General features: G+C 36.4%; 1 protein-coding gene across 1 annotated transcript; it reads right to left on the bottom strand.

Moving 5' to 3' along the window:
* Positions 1 to 13,141: 13,141 nt before the first annotated feature.
* Positions 13,142 to 16,735, bottom strand: LOC132178502 (adagio protein 3). Its single transcript, XM_059590930.1, has 2 exons — positions 16,379 to 16,735; positions 13,142 to 15,218 (listed from the first exon to the last, which is right to left on the bottom strand). The coding sequence occupies exons 1-2, from the start codon at positions 16,681 to 16,683 to the stop codon at positions 13,613 to 13,615; spliced, it is 1,911 nt and encodes a 636-aa protein (XP_059446913.1). The 5' UTR covers positions 16,684 to 16,735; the 3' UTR covers positions 13,142 to 13,612.
* Positions 16,736 to 17,668: the final 933 nt, after the last annotated feature.

Below are 17,668 nucleotides of genomic sequence, written 5' to 3'. Positions count from 1 at the left end.
TATTTTGGAAGTAGTGACTTCATACGATCTTTGGATATGTGATGGAAACCCACAATAATGAATAGAAATATGCTAGAAATAATACCTCATTTAGGGTAAGAGAGACCACAATACTTCGATTAGGGTTGAAGATAAACCACAAACAAGTTTTTGCTTAAATATTTTCTCAAGCCCCTTTTGTTTGGTAATGGCCTATTTCTAGGAATAGGTATTCCCATGGGAATAACTAATCCCTTACATAGAGGAATAGTTATTCCTCTAAAAAAATGAGAGGAATAGCCATTTCTTAAGGAATATAATACATTTTCTAAAAATACCCATGTTATTTTTTATTTTATTTTAAACTTCAAAAAACAAAAAACAAACAATAAAATGGGTGTGGTCACACCACCCCCGTTGCATTTTGGGGTGGTCGCGGCCACCCTTGTTGCTTATCGGGGTGGCTGCAGCCACCCCCGACTGCTTCTGTGGGTGGCCGACCACCCACTTTATTTTTTTGGTTTTTTTTTTTTTTTTTTAAAAATATGAGTTGAAAAAAAAAAAAGTAAATAATATGAGGATTTTAGTAATTTTGATTCAATTCCAGTTTTTGCATGTATTGTTACCAAACTAAAGAATAAGAATAGCTATTTCATTCCACTCTCCTCGATTTCCAATAATAACTATTTTCTTTCCTAGTGGAATACGCATTCCGTGAACCGAACGAGCCCTTAACTTTCATCAGTTACATTGGATCCATATTTATTCTATTGAGACATGAAAGAAAGAATTAGACTTAGACTATAATATGAAGACTACGTAATATGAATTAAACTATAACTACACTATGGCTAGGCTAACGGCTTCTTAAATAATAAGGCTTAGACTTAAAATAGGACATGACTTCCACTAGTTCACCCAAATAGAAGTAGGACTTTGAACTTCTTCTATTGCTACGTTGATGTTGATATCTATCATTCCTCTCCCCTTAAAAATAACCATGTCCGCAAGGTTGATCCTATAGAGAGATTAATGGTTTCTCATTGTCGCCTAACTTCTCCTTATTGGCATCATGGTCTTCAAATCCTGATTCTGGTATGTATGCTTCAATAAAAAAAAAAATGCCTAAGGGACTTGACATCTATGGCCCAGAGTAAATTTTTTATTACAATTAAAACAAAGACCCTTTTTTGCCTCATCCCAAGAAAGTCTCTTGGCTAGACGTGATGGTGTTACCCGTTAATTAGTAGGCATAGTAGAGTTGTGCGGTGTTTCCTCTTGCTTGGAAAAATTGGATTGTCGTGGATTTTCGGTTGATTAATTTCTTTTTTATTTGTTGACCGTCTCATCTCTTATACATGCTAATTCCATTGCATCACAAAGAGTGCGCAGTTTGAACATCGGCACTCATGCACTATTCTCTTCCTTCACTCTTCCAAGAAAGGTTCCCACAAGTGCCTTTTGAGGCCATCCACTTACATGGTTTGCAACTCATTTGAACGCACATTGATATTCCCTCATCGTCCCATGTTGTTGAATTCTTGGCAGTGCTTCGTCATAATCCTCTACTTCAATAGGCTTGAAACGGACTATTAGCTCCTTAAATACTTCCCCAGTGATTGTAAGGTTCTCCTCCCTATACACCTTCTTCATCCATTGCCACCATTAGTTGGCTTCCTCTTCTAAGTGAAAGGCAGTCAATGTCACCTTTTGATCATTAAGTATTTGTTGGTACTTACTGCACTACCCGATCCAACCAAATCGTGGGATCATCCCCCGCACATTGATGAAAATTCAACTTGGTTGCGCGTGGCATATTCAGATGGTTCTCTACACCCGTCACCTTGGGCCCACTCGAGTTAACGAATTTCTCCTTTGGCGAATGAGATGTTGACCTCTAATCATTGTTGTCCTTCTGTGTCGAGGATTAAGTTTGGAAAATTAATCCCCTAAGCTCATGGAACGACTCCTCCATCTTTGACTCTGTAGGCACCTTTTGCATTGCTTCTTTCAGCTTAAGAACTTCGGCTTCTAGTTTCTCAATATGATCTTTGTTGGTAGACATAGCTTTGATACCACATTGATGGAAACCCACAACAATGAATATAAATATGCTAGAAATAATAGCTCATTTCGGGTAGGAGAGAGCAAAATACTTCGATTAGGCCTGAAGATAATCAACAAAGAAGCTTTTGCTTAAATATTTTCTTAATGTTTACATCGGTTATATTGGAACCTTATTTATACTATTAAGACATGAAAGAAAGAATCAGACTTAGACTATAATAGGAAGACTACGTAATAGGAATTAAACTATAACTACACTACGTATAGGCTAAAGGCTAAAGAAGATAAATAATAAGACTTAGACTTCAAATAGGACTTGACTTCCACTAGTGCACCCAAATAGAAGTAGGACTTTAGACTTCTTCTATTGCTACGTTAACGTGGATCTCTATCAATATGTCATACTTTTTTTTGGGTTAACCGGGTTTTATAATGATATAAACATGCTAGAAAGATCATTTATATTTTCTAACCTCGCTCAAGGGTGTACTCCTCTTGTCACTTATGCTGTGAATAGTCATGACTATAATATGGGATACTACCTTGTTGATGGCATATATCTGCAGTGAGAAACATTTGTGACAACGATTTCATTTCCACAAAGGAATGAGAGAATAATTTGCTAAAGCCAAAGAGTCAGGAATGAAGGATGTGAAGCGTGCCTTAAGAGTACTTCAAGCATGATTTACAATTGTGCGTGGAACTGAACGATTTTTCCATCTTGAAACACTCAAAGACATTATGATGGCATGCGTAATTCTACATAACATGATTGTTGAAGATGAGGGGGCTAATAATGGAGCAGAAGACCTTGAATATGAACAAGTCAATGAACCACTTGAACCAGTGACACTCGAGGATACAAATGACTTTAATGAGTTCATTGAATGCCATTATTATATTAGAGATAGGAAAACTCAACTATAGTTGGACCTCTTCGAGCACTTATGGCAATTGCATAGTGAGACATAAGAACTATAGATGAAATTTATTCAATCCAACTAAATCTTCTTTTCTTTTTCTTTTTAATTATTGGGTGTAAGCATGTGTGGCATGTGTTGTCAACGTTCACTTGCTTATTGATTAATGTCACTTGATCATTTTCTTTTTAATTCATACTTGTTGATAAAAATCTTTAGAGCTATATACTTGCTTCCTGTACATCAACGTTCATTTCAGGACTAAAGAGAAAAAAAATGACTTCCAAGTTCACATTTAGTATTAGATTAACGTTACATTTCACATCCAGACTCATTTATTTTAACAATACAAAAAAGAAGACGCAACATGAATCCTTCATTTGTTACTAAATTTCAATTTCTCTTTATTAACATGACAAAACAATAGAATTTTAAGCCATTATGATAGTAATCCTGCTCAACAATTCATGTTCACTATATCATATCCCAAAAAATAACTTGGATCAACAATGTATTAAGCAAAATTCGCACAAACAACTATTAAACTTGGGATTACCAAAAAAAAAAAGATTGTAGACATCATCTTATTCACATGATAGCATGAAGTGCCCAACAAAGACAACTTAATGTTTCATAAACCAAATTTAAAAAAAAATAAAATAAATAATAGACCTTATTATCAGCGACATAACAAAGATCTTTGTATCATATTTACTGCATTCCCTAAACAAGCCCGCTGACATTAAATTGAAAGCCTTGGCAAACAAAGCATTATCATATAAACTCTCAATGAGCAAATCCTATGACCAAAATAACTACATTCTAATTTTGTTTAAACTACATTACCACAAAATAGACTTGCATGTTAATTGTTCAAACTACGTTACAATATTGGACCATGTTCATAACCTAACTATTTAGTGCACAAAATAGACTCTCCACAAACTACATTTAAGAAAATACATCAAACACATGTAAAAAAAAGCCTTGCTGGAAGAAGTATTCCTCGAGATGTTGAAAAGGTTGAACTCATGCGTGACTAAGTGATTGTCATCAGAGTGCTTGCTTTAATCAATAACTAATCAATCAAAGTGATTATGGAAAATAAATAGTTGAATAGAAGCTAAATTTGTACAATCCTATCTCTATCATAGAACATAGGAATTACTAATGAGCACATCTAACATGCAAAAGAAGTAAAGTGGACAAATGTGAATTACTAAGAGTGCATCTACAAGATAGTGTTTTAGGCCTTCAATGATTGCCTTTCTGTATTGACGAACATATTCTTGTCCATATTCATCCAATTAGCTTAATCTATCAACATAAATTCTTTTACCTTTCTCTCTTCTTTCAACCGAAGCACTTTTTCTCTAAGGCACAATTCCCCCTCTCTAAGGTGCATTTCCTCTTGCTTAAGAAGAAACATCTCTTTATCTTGCTCGCATGCTTCCTCAAAAATTTTTACTTTATTCTTCTTGTCTTCATTCATGTCATTTAGTATCACTCTTTGCACTTTCATTTTTCCTTTTTGGCTTTCCTATTTATTGGTTGCTCCAAGTCTTCAAAAGTTCTATGGGAGGCCTCGTCTTCCCCAAGATTTACCACAATTGGTTTTTTATTTGTATTTAAACTGTTCAAACAAGCCAGCAATTTTGGGTGAATCCTCATGATAAGCCAAGGATGTTCAAAGTGAAATTTTGTTTTTTGCATTTTAAAATACAACAGTTTTGCCTAGCCAATCTGAAATATTAGCAAATACAACATAATTAGAATCTTTTGGAATAAATAGAACATCATCCAAACAAAATGATGGAAAACCATACCATACCTTGTCTTGCTCAGTCAAACCACTTAGTTGTCTATCTTCAACTTGTTCTAAGAAGGTACAAAACTTATTTACCACAAGTTGAATCGTTGACCATCGATGCATCTGAGAAGTTTGACTACGGTCAGATCCAGAGGTCTGGTGCTTGTGAAAATAGTCACAAATTCTTTTCCAATAAACCTTGTGTTTTTGTTGATTTCCTTGCACAACATCCATGCTAACATAAATCGACCCCTCCACAAGCATATTGTCATCAACCATGGTGACGTTGCTACCCCGCTGTGATATTTTAATAGCATGTTCAATATTAACCTAGGTTGGAGTCTCTTAGTTGTGGCGTCCTACATCGCCTGAGTATGGATATGTAGATGTGCTTATATGTCTACTTACACCCTTCATGACATCAATGCGTTTTAAAGCCGTGATAGTCATGAACCCATCAGAACTCCGTAGTTAAGTGTGCTTCTGCAAAAATAGTACCAGGATGGGTGACCTTCTGAAAAGTCTGGTTTCGGAAAGCCAAAAGCGGACAATATTATGAGTCATTGGGGTAGGGTGTTAGTAATGGTATCAGAGCCATTGCCCAGTCTGAGATGGGGGGAGCGTGCACAAGCCCATGAAGGTCGCTAACAGGCACTCGTTGGGATGCTAAGAATGGGCTAATCCCATGAGGGTCACCACTGGGGACGCTGGGTCCTAAGGGGGGGTGATTGTGGTGTCCCACATCGCCTGAGCATGGAGATGGAAATATGCTTATATGTATACTTACACCCTTCATGATAACAATGTCTTTTAAAGTCATGATGATCATGAACCCATCAAAACTCCGTAGTTAAGCGTGCTTTTGCGAGAGTAATACCAGGATGAGTAACCTCCTGGAAAGTCTGGTTTGGGGGAGCCAAAAGCGGACAATATTGTGTGTCATTGAGGTGTGGTGTTAGTAATGGTATCAGAGCCATTGTGTAGCCTGAGATGGGGGGAGCGTACACAAGCCCATGAAGGTCGCTAGCGAGCACTCGTTGGGACGCCAAGAATGGGCTAATCCCATGAGGGTCGCCAGCAGCGACGTTGGGTCATAAGGGGGTGATTGTGGCGTCCCACATCGCATGGGTATGGAGATGGAGATATGCTTATATGTATACTTACACCATTTATAACAACAACGCATTTTAAAGCAGTAATGATCATGAACCCATAAAAAATTCGCAGTTAAGCGTGTTTCTGCGAGAGTAGTACCGAGATGGGTGTTCTCCTGGGAAGTTTGGTTTGGGAGAGCCAAACGCGGACAATACTGTGTGTCATTGGGGTGTGGTGTTACATTAGTATTCACCAATCTCAATAGTGGATGCTATAAAATTGGGGTAGTAACCGTGTTGGTGAGTTTGCGAATCTGTCCTAAAGAAACAAGTATTCATAATTAAAAAAAGAATTAAAATATATGTCTCATAACCTTATAAGGATACACAATCCTACCAAACAAGTATTCACAAATTATGAAATTAGGATAGTAACCGTGTTGGAGAGTTTGCGAATCCATCCTAAAGAAACAAGTATTCATAATTAAAAAAGGAATTAAGAAATATAACTCATAATCTATAAGGATACACAATCCTACAAAAAAAAAAAAAAGAAAAAAAGAAGCTTTTAGCATTTCTAATCCTAACACAACTAGGATGCTTGTTGGGATTGTTTGCGCAAATTTCAAAACTTTTGCTTTTTACGCAGCAGAATAAAACACAATCCCTAAGACCTTTTCCCATCAAGATAAATATATTTAGATTCAAGAACAAACACATAAATTAGATTAATTACATGTTGCTACACACTCTCCCCTCCCCCCCCTCAGGACACCTAACCATATACTCCCTGATGTGCCATATGCCTCGTCAGATTTCACTTTTTTATTTTTCAACATGACACTATCATAGTTAGATCTTAAGTGATGTGATAAAGGAGAAAAGATAATATGCGTTGAAAAATAATAGTTTTGGGTTAAACGAAATCTTTCTTCGTCTCTTTCATTGCAAGCTTTCTTCTTTCTTTGAAATCACTACAAAAAACTTAATTTTTACCAACTCCTGATGTGCCATATGCCTCGTCAGATTTCATTTTTCTATTTTTCAACAAAGACACTATCATAGTTAGATCTTAAGTGACGTGATACAGGAGAAAAGATAATATGCGTTGAAAAATAATAGTGTTGGGTCAAACAAAATCTCTCTTTGTCTCTTTCGCTGCAAGCTTTCTTCTTTCTTTGAAATCACTACAAATAACTTAATTTTTAATGACTGCCCATTGATGACGTTTTAAGACTCAAAAAGTCACTAATGTTTAGTGACGTATCAGTAGCAACGTGTGTGGCAGGTCAAAAATCGAGGTGTCACTACTGGAACTTTAGTGACGAGTGAAAAACTGACACGTCACCAATTGGAGACGTGTCAATTTTGGCACGTCTCCAAAAATGGTGATGTGCCATTTTTGACAAGTCACTAAAGTTTAAAAAATTATTTAAAAAATAATAATTTTTTTTAAAAAAAAAATTTTCTGGAATTTATTTTTCAATTAATTTTGTCTTGTTCTTCCTTTCTCTTTCCCTCATATGACTATCTACTTTTTCCTTTGATTTGCTCATCTTCTCCTTTTGGCTGAATGCTACAGCCCCTCTACCCCATTCTTTTTTCTCCACAACTAAACCAATTACTTCATGTTTTATCATCAAAAATTCAGTACAACTCAAAACCCATAAATCCCTACAAATGTTGAACAACCATATCTAAATATAAAAGGAAAATTCCCAAAATCTCATGAGTTCACTACACAACTTCGATCTCTTAACATTTGGTAGAAATTCCTAAAATACTTCAAACCCCCAAATAATGAGGAAAAACAAATCTAAAAGTGGGTTCACAAATTTAACAACGAAAAAAAAAAAATCTTTTATAAAAGAAACTAATAGAATAACTAAAATTCAAGCATTTATACCTTAAAATCTCCAAATATTCAGACCCCTTCCCTTCTCTCTCCATTTCTCTTTTTGCAAGACTGCTCGAGAGGGAGAGAGACCGCCAGAGAGGGAGAGAGAACGGCGCCAAAGAGGTGATTGCGTGCTGGGAGAGGGAGAGAAGAAGAGAAGAAGAAGATCGAAAGAAGAGGAAGAGAGAAGAAAAGAGGAAGAGAAAAGATGTGATTCGTACGCCTAGGCCCGTAGACAATAGAAGATATATGCTGGTTCCCCATGCAGCTAATAGTGACATTCCAAAGTGTGACATGTCACCCCTTTAGTGACGTTTCACTTTTGCACGTCACCACTTTGGTGACATGCCAAAGTGACACATCATTGACGTGCCACTTTGGCAGTCACCAAGTGGTGAAGTGTCATACTAACATGTTACCACTTGGTGACGTGTCAAAGTGGCATGTTAGCCCTTTAGTGACGTGCCAACATTTGACACATCACAATTGTTTTTTATTTTTTTATTATTATTATTTTGGTTTAATTTGATCTCCCTCTCGAAAAAATTTAATGATTTTTTAAATTGGTGGCGTGTTAAAAAAATGTTACTGTAGACACATCACTAAAATAACAATTTTTTGTAGTGAATCTTCCATGAATCTATTTTCTTTCTTTCTAAGAAATCCATGTTTTTAATGTTAAGTTGCTCAAGGTTTCGTGCTTTGGTTTTGTGGAATATTGAGTTTTCTTTGGTTTTAGGTAGTGTAGTTTCTAAGAAAGATTTAGGTGAGAATAGCGGATTTAAAAGATTGGAACTTGGGTTTCTAATTATGTAAAAAAAATAAAAAATAAATAAACAGATGGATAGAAAATTTGTTATCAAATATAACCAGAGATGCAGAGATTTTTCATGCATGTGGTTTTTTAAAGATATTCAAAGAGGTGCATAGATGCATTTTTCAAAGATATGCAATTCGCAAACATTTTTCAACGAGAATAAAATAGCTAGCAATTCCATTAAACCTAATTAAATTAATTAATCCAATCACTAAATATTATTCTAGTTTTCTTGATATTATTTTTTATCTATCATTTCTCACTTTTTTAATGCTAAGCATTACATTCCCCTATTCTTATAAAAATTATCCTCGAAATTTAAGAAAAACTTGGCCAACCATAATCTAAAGGAAATGAATATCACCTCAATCCTCAAACAGGTGGGATGTCTGTTTCTCATGTCTTGCTCTAGTTCCCACAAGGCCTCTTCAATCTCGTGATTTTGCCATAGAATCTTCATCAGTGGAATCCTCTTTGTATGCAATTCTTGCTCATTTTGATCCAAAATTTGAACTCGTATCTCTTCGTAGGTTAGGTTTCCTTGGATTTGCAGGGGCCTCTAGCTAACCACATGTACAGGGTCGTGCATGTACTTTCATAGGGTAGATACGTGGATCACATCATGTACTCCCGCTAATTCTTGTGGCAAAGAAAGTCTATATGCCATGGGGCTCACCCTCTCAGTCACTTCAAATGGCCTAGCGAATCGTGGGCTTAGTTTTCCCTTCTTGCCAAACCACACCACACCCTTCATTGGTGAAACTTCCAAAAATATCTAGTTGCCAACCTCAAATTCTAACTCTTGGCAGCACTTAGTCTTAGAGCCACCTAGTAACGGCATGCCATATAGTGCTGGAGCACTGTATGACGTGTTCCTGATGAAGACGTTAGGAGTTTAAGAGAGAGATTTGAAACACCCCGGTCTCGTATTAGAAAGATGAGGAGTAGCCCACATAGAGTGGGTGATTTATAAAGATAATCAAGAGTACTAAGTTTCACATTGTCGAGTTACTAGGTAAAATTAGGCTTTATAAGGAATTTTAGGGAAGCTCTAAATTGAATAGTCATTTTTTGGTGATAGTGCAGATATGGTTAGTACTTGTCCCTGGTTGTTACAAATGGTGCCAGAGTCACTAAGTAATGATAGGTCATTTGGTATTAGAGCACTGCATGACGTGTCCATGGCCGGCATATTAGGAGTTTAAGAGAGGGATTTAACACCATGTTCCCATGTGGGGAAGATAAGGAGTAGCCGACATAAAGTAGGTGGTTTATAAAGATAGTCATGAGTATTAAGTCTTATATTGCCTACTTACTAAGTGAAACTAGGCTTTATAAGGAATTCTAGAAAAGCTCCAAATTGACTAGTTTTTTTGTGGTGATAACACAAATGTGGCTAACGCTTTTCTCTAGTCATTACGACAAATGCTATTGTTAAAAATCTTGGAGAGTCATTGTTTGCTATCATACTTAAGGAATCCTATGATATATCTGTTAACGAACATTTGACAACCACTTTGTGTTATGTAAATAAATATGGCCATGTGATTGAACGCTTTTAGGCATTACACATATTACCAATATTGCAGTTGTAGTATTGAAGATGGAAATTAAGTCAGTGCTTAGTAAGTATGGGTAAAGTATTAGCAGATTGTTAGGGTAAGGATAGGATGTAGCTAGTAATATGAAAGGTGAGTTGAGTGAACTTAAAACACTTATTGTAAACGATAATCTACTTGCTTATTATATTCATTGATTTGCACAGCAATTTCAACTAACATAGTTGTTGTTAAAAATCACATCCAAATTGCAACTTTGTTTAGCTTGGTTAATGGTGCTTTTAGTGTTGTTGGAGCATCAGGTAAACTCCGTAACACTGAACTACTGAAGTTGTGGAAGCACTACTACATAATAAAATTTCTACTTGTTGTGGCTTAAATCAAGAAATGAATATAAAGGGACTTGGGGATATACGTTGGAATTCTCATTATGATGTAGTTGCTAATTTTATACACATGTTTTCTTTTGTCATTGATGCGCTTGAAGATATTGTGGAAGATTATTTATATTCTGAACAAAGAGCAAAAACAAATATACTCATCCATTCGCTTTAGAATTTTGAATTTGCTTTCAATTGTATTTGATGAAAAGTGCTTTGAGGATTACACATATGAGTTATTTCAAGCATTACAACAAAAAAGATTAAAAAATTCTGAATGCAATGAAGTTGGTTGATGTAGTGCCCCGAGTAATTACTAGACTGTGTTTGGCCTAGTTGGAGGGATAGCAAGTTTTCTCGGTTCATTAGGGTTCGTTGGAAGTAAGATTTTTGGATTTTTGGTTTTGGCCGAACATTCAATAGGGGAACCATCGAATGTTCGATCTGCAACCCTAGAACCGTTGGGTAATAGTATACCGAAAGTTCGAAGGGGGACCACTAAACGTTCATTGACCAAATTGAGAACTACTGGGCAAGGACCAAACGTTCGACCTACAACCTTAGAACCATTGTGAAACAGTACACCGAACATTCGATGAACCATCAAATATTCGATGACTTGCTGAACTATCACAACAGTGCCATTAGCTTTTCCAGCCTTATAAATACCCCACTCCCTCACCCTCTTAGACCTCATTCCACCCTCAGAGCCCTAAAGCAACCCTGCATGAGTGAGTTTGGAAGATAGGTGGAGGGCGTTATAATTGAACTTTCAAAGTAGCATTTACAACTTACAAGCTATGAGAGAAGATGGGTAGAAATTTCTATTTGAAGAAGTTCTTGTTTTTGTAGCAAAAACAATATAGTTGTCCCCACTATAGATGATCTATTCCAACAGTGGTCATAACAAAAAGCTCAAAGCATAAAAATTCATGTCATTGACATGTTAGAGCTTTTATTATATTGTTATAAACATGCAAATCCAAGAACTTATTAGTTGTTTTGATGAGATGAATTCCAAATTATTACTTTATATTGTGTGCTTGAGTCCAAATGACTCATTTGGTGCTTTTAACAAGGAGAAATTAATTCATCTTACTAAATTTTATTTGAATGATATTTCAGCAATTCAACTTATTTTTTTTGATAACTAGCTTGAAACTTACATCATTGATATGCGTTCTAGTGCAAATTTGTAGCACTTCAAAGAGATTTTAGACAACTTGTTGAGGAGATGATCACGGTAGAGATGAAAAATGATATTGTGAATCCATTGTACATTCGTAACATTGTCATTAATTCTACTAGTTGGGATAGTTAATATTGAAAGAGCATTTTCAGCAATAAATATTAAAAATGGGAAAATCCACTTTACTTCCCATTCCCTGAAGTTTCAGGAGTTTTTCAATTTGAATCCCAAAGTTTAAAAATTGGCAATGTAACCCCCTAATGTTTCAAAAATTTTCAATTTAAACATTCCGTTACTAATTTCCGTTAAATTAGACGAAAATTGAAAAGAAAAAGCCCAAGGGTAATTACGTAATTTTATATATTTTCGTCCAATTTGACGGAAATTAGTAACGGAAGATTTAAATTGAAAATTTTTGAAACATTAGTGTGGTTCATTGCCAATTTTTAAACTTTGGTATTCAAATTGAAAAACTCCTAAAACTTCAGGGGGGGTAAAGTTGATTTTTTCCTACTAAAAATTATGAAAAAAAAAGTCATACAACGATTTCAAAATATAAAAACTTGTTGAAAATAAATTTACGCTAGACTAGGCATGACAAATAAATTGCAAGTTACATTATATGTTTTAAACAATAATTTAATTTTATTGAATTATTTATTCCGTTAATTATATTCTTTAATATTTTTGTTCAACTCTATGCTTAAATCTTGCCCCATGATAATTAAAAAAATTTAGCCAATTTTATTTCTCAAGGAGTTGTTGCCCTCAAATATAATTAAAAATACTTTCATTTTCAATACAAATTACAACAAAAATGATAAAATCTTTCCATTTCTATTGTACCAAAACAGCCATTACAAATATTTGGTATCCAGGAAGAGTCCCATACCAAGATAGAATCCCATCATTGCCTTGGCAGAAAATGATTTTTTTTTTTTTTTTTCATATATTTTTAGGATATTTTTCTAGAGCCAAGAAGCCCATGGTGGTTGGTTGTGCCGGGGGGGTGCCGCAGGGTGGGGGGAGGAACTGTGGAGGTATTTGGATTTTAAAAGGTGAATCAAAGGGAGTTCTGATTTGAAATAATTTTCCAACCAAGCTTGGATATAGAGCCTTGAGATTGAGATTCCAATACTTAATGCATTTGTTACTCAAAAAATTATAATTTTCATATGGAACTCACAAATGTGGGATGGCAGCGACTACAGAATGGGATGAATATCTTAGCATCTAAAACTGAAACTACATCGTATATGAATACTGCGAACATAAACATGTCTCCCAACATGTGCCTTCTAACAGCTAATTTGGTGTAATATTTGCAACACTAGTCATCTGTATGCTAGAAACCATCATGGATGATGCATAATATACGAGTTTGGATGGTATAAGTTGCTAAAAACCCTTCCCTGCCTAACATCAGATCTTGAAGACAAGAGTCACTTGGACTCGATATCGCCACTGTTTGGGAATACAGCCATCAAATATATACATTAGTATTTTATGTTCGCATTTTACAAGAGTCAAAACAAGCAAGAAAAATGGCATTTGTAATGAACAATACAAAAAAGAAAGAATAAAACACGTCGAAGACTACGTCTGGCGGAGCTCAAAGAAACGAGCCACTATCAAAGAAAGCTTCCGCCCAAAGAAACGAGCCACTATCAAAGAAAGCCATTGCGCTAGCATTTTTCACCGACTGTTACGTTCGTTGTGGCGTGCAACAATGCAAGGGCTACCCTCAACAATAAAAGCATGGCATCCAAGTACATGAGTGAAAAATTGTAGGAGGAAGTACCTCAACTGATAGCACAGAATATGAAGCAAAATATTCATCCGGAGGAATTGGTGCTAATCTCAAGTCCTTTGGTAATTTGGGCAACTGATAATTACACTACTACAAGTCTGAGTCCTGTCTGCTTGCTAAACACAACTCATGCAATTCATTAAGTATCCATTCCTCCCCGGTATGCCCACCCAACACTAGAACCCTAGTCCCTCCAACCACACAAGTGCTATGACCCCAAGCAAATTTAGGTGGTTGTCCAGGAACATTGAGTATCCTCCATGATGGTTTCTCTTCAGAAGGATCCAAAAGGAAGAGCTGTGAAGGAGAATGAAGCCCAGCAATTGAACCACCAAAAATGATAATCCTCCCGCAAGGCATGCTGACAGCAACATGATCAAGTCTAGGAGGAGGAACCACAGCACTCTGGCTGCCTATGCCAGTGAATGCACTACACTCAAGTTGCCTCCACTGAGGCTCTTCATCTTCTAAATCAATACTGTATGCCTCACCTGATCGCAACCGTAAGTTGCCACTCTTGGCAAGCCCACCAAACATAAGAATTTTGGTCTTTCCATAAACTGAAAGAGAATGCCCCAACCTTGAGGGAGGAGCCCATGACGTTGGAATCTCTCTCCACATTGGTTTGTCTGTAGTGAGATCCAACAAGAATGTGTCACTAAGTAGTACCCCTGCATCTGTGCAACCACCTGAGACAACCAATTTAGAACCTTCTATTATGCAAGAGCTATGCCAAGATCTAGGGAGCGGCGGAGTTCCACCAGAGACTTCTCTCCATGTTGGCTGTTTGGCATCCAAGTCAAGAACAAAAACATCATTGAGCAACCCTTGCCGCCCACACCCTCCAAAAACCACTAGCCAAGAATCATTTACGCATGAGAGAGTGTGGCCCCAGCGCCCTGGTGGGGATGATTTCACACTCATCCTACGCCATTCTGGACTTGCAGCATCAAGATTGAGAACAAACGTGTCATCCATTGGCTGCATATCAATTCCTTCCCCTCCAAACAATACAAGTCGATTACCTGCTGCACAAGCACTGAAATTGCATCGTGAAGGCTCCACTGCACCCCCAACTGTCAATTTTCTCCAGCAAACAGCCTCAAGAGTAGTCAGTTCCCTGGCTAGACGCCCCCACCCTAACTTCTTAGTCATCAGTTCCAATGTACCTGTGACTTCTCTTCCCCATGCATTTTGACATACCATCTTCCTCACATGTTCATTCTTGGTCAATTGACGAATCCTTCTGCAAACAGATCCAATGGATGCCACATCCCTTGGTGTCAAGCGCGATAAAATGTTGTGAGCCAAGACTTCATCTGAGAGCTGAAGAATTCCACATAATTCTTGATCCTGGCAGAATGGTGATTCTCTGCTCGTTACAGAATATTTACCTGACTGATCAAACTGCTGATTGCAAGTCTCTTTGAAAACTGGATATGATACATGGTTCAGATCTATTTTCGCTTCAGAAAAGACTTGAATACCAATTACATGTGTGATAGTTCCATCGTCATCATGTATAGGTGCAAGTCTTAGCCTGTTTACCATAGGAGTGCCATCCTTCCTGAAATTGAGGAGCTCACCTTGGAATGCAACACCTTCCTCGAGACATCTTACAATCTCAGAAACAACAACAGGATCTACCATAGGGTGCCGCCGTTGAGCATGAGGATCCCGATATTGCAAAAATCGACTGCAGCAAAAAAAAAAAAAAAACTCTAATACGTTAATAGAGATTCTTTGCAACTTACAATTATCAGAGCAGACGACCACATGGTCAGAATGCTGATAAAATCAGAAACATAAATTTGAATACCTTACGACTTTATAGAGACGTGAATGAAAAATGAATAATAACAGTAATAAAAAAAAATTAATTAAAAAAAAAAAACCTTCACTAGAGACAGAGAACATCAGAATAATCCATAGAATCATTAGCTGACACATCAGAAATACAAAGTTCCACACAATATCTTGGATATGAATTCCTGCAGAAGATAATAGTCTTCCTTTTGAAAACTGAGGATATTATCGACAAACTTTAATTGCTTCAAAGGAAAATTTAAGAAGGTCCATGTAATGCAATATATTTTTTTTTAAGTGTGATGCTGTTTCAACGCCTAGTGACACTCGGATCTATTTTCTTCTTTTTACTTCCTAAATTTACTATCATACCTTGATTTATCACGCTTAGAACCCTAGATCTCTATGATGGAGGCTAATAATATGCTATGGTTTTATTAACCTCCAAACCCATAGAACCAGATTTGTTTTCCTGAATTAAAGTTCAGAACCACAAAACAAATATGATTTTCTTCCTTTTTCTCATCAGTTTGAGCTCCAAAACGCACCCATTTTATGACCCCATAATTGAACCTTGACCTGGTCAGCCTTTTCCACTCCAATACCGGAACCCAACCAAACATAATTTTCCTCGAATGACAGCTGCCAGGGATGATTCATTTGTCTTGCACTAGAGCAATTTCTCATTTTGAACCTCTTTCAAAGCATCACAAGTGACAAACTTGTGGCAATTTAAGCTAATAAAGCCAGGAAACAATTATTATTCATTTTTTCATATCAACTTCACTAATTGTTCCTTCCCTTAGCAACATTGTTAACCAGGTATGCTCATTAATCTTTGACATTCGAGAAATCCCAGTGATCCACATTCCCAAGTACAATCAACACGAACAAATTGTAGCGAATACATTTGAAACTGGAAACCATGACAACAGCTTTATCAGACATAAATATGCATGCGTACAACCCAGATGTTACAGCTAATTCACATTAAAGAATCGCTGGAACAAGAATAAGAAACGCTACATAGATCGAGGAAACAGTCATTACCAGTTCCGGCCGAGGACCTCGTCGGCCCGGTAGCCGGTGAAGAGCTCGAAGACTTTGTTGACGTAAATGATTGGAAAATCGGGATCCAGAGCATCGGAGACAACGAAAGACGTGGGTGTCATGGGATAGAAGAGCCCTGGCTTCAGAGGAAGCCCGCTTTCCTCCTCCTCCTCTTCCAGCTCTTCTTCTTCGTTTTCTTCTTCTTCTTTTTCGAAGGCCACAAGCTCTTCTTCCCTGGCGCATTTCAGTCTCTTCCCTGAGTTCCGAACCTCCTTCTCTTCTCGTCGCTCCTTTGCCATGGCCATTCTGAATTTGCTCTCTCTCTCTCTCTCTCGCCCTTGTGTTGCGTCTCAAAATGGCTGTGACAGCGTTGTTTGCAGGACATATATATATATATATGTTGACAGCCTCCATTAAAAATACCCCATTTAAGCACTTTAATTACGACAGCACCACCGGCTATAAAATCAGTTTTTATCCTCAAGTTTATTGGGAGACGGTGGGCGAGTGGGCAATGGATAATTTATATTTATATTTGTTTCATAAACTCTTAAAAGTTAATTAAAGAAACACTAAATCAATTAAATTTTTATTTATAAATGCAGTTTTTTTTTCATAAATAAGGGGACAGATTCATAACATTTTTTGTACTTCCAAAACAATTATAACATTATCCCATCGGTCACCATGTGACGAATAGGTAAAAGAAAATTCACTGTAACTGATTTTCAGAATAAGGGTAACTAATTTTCGGTAAAAAGTTTGTTTGAAAAAAGAATTTACTTGGTAAAAAATTTGAAAGTGTTTTTTTTTTTTTTTGACATATCCGCACAAGAGGGAGGGGGGAATTCGAACAAGTGACCTCCGCTTCATTAGACGTGGTCTCAACCAATTGAGCTACCTCTTGGAGACTAAAAGTGCTTTTAAAAGTCTAAAAATAGTTTAAATGCATTTTTGACAAAAGCTTAAAATAACATTTTTGCCCAAAAAAATATTTTAACTTGAAAAATTTATTTCTCAAACGTAATTTCAAACAGTATCTAAGAATAATAATTGGTCTCAATCTATGTCCGCCGTCAAAATTTAAAAAATAAAAAATAAAATAAAGTTATGGAGACTCATGAATTGTCCAAGTCCGTGACGTAACATACATTTCCATGAAAATTGTTGGTCTATGTACCTGCCGTTGCTTTTCATTGTGATTTTTTTTTTTTTTTTTTTTAGCATTATTGTAAATACGTTTATTATTGCATTATGCTTTTTAAAAAATTTAAATGAGAAATGCTATTT

This window comes from Corylus avellana, chromosome ca4 (genome assembly GCF_901000735.1).
Source record: "Corylus avellana chromosome ca4, CavTom2PMs-1.0".
Classification (NCBI taxonomy): Eukaryota; Viridiplantae; Streptophyta; class Magnoliopsida; order Fagales; family Betulaceae; genus Corylus; species Corylus avellana.
The sequence above is the reverse complement of the archived record's forward strand: the minus strand, read 5'-3'. Positions and strand labels throughout refer to the sequence as shown.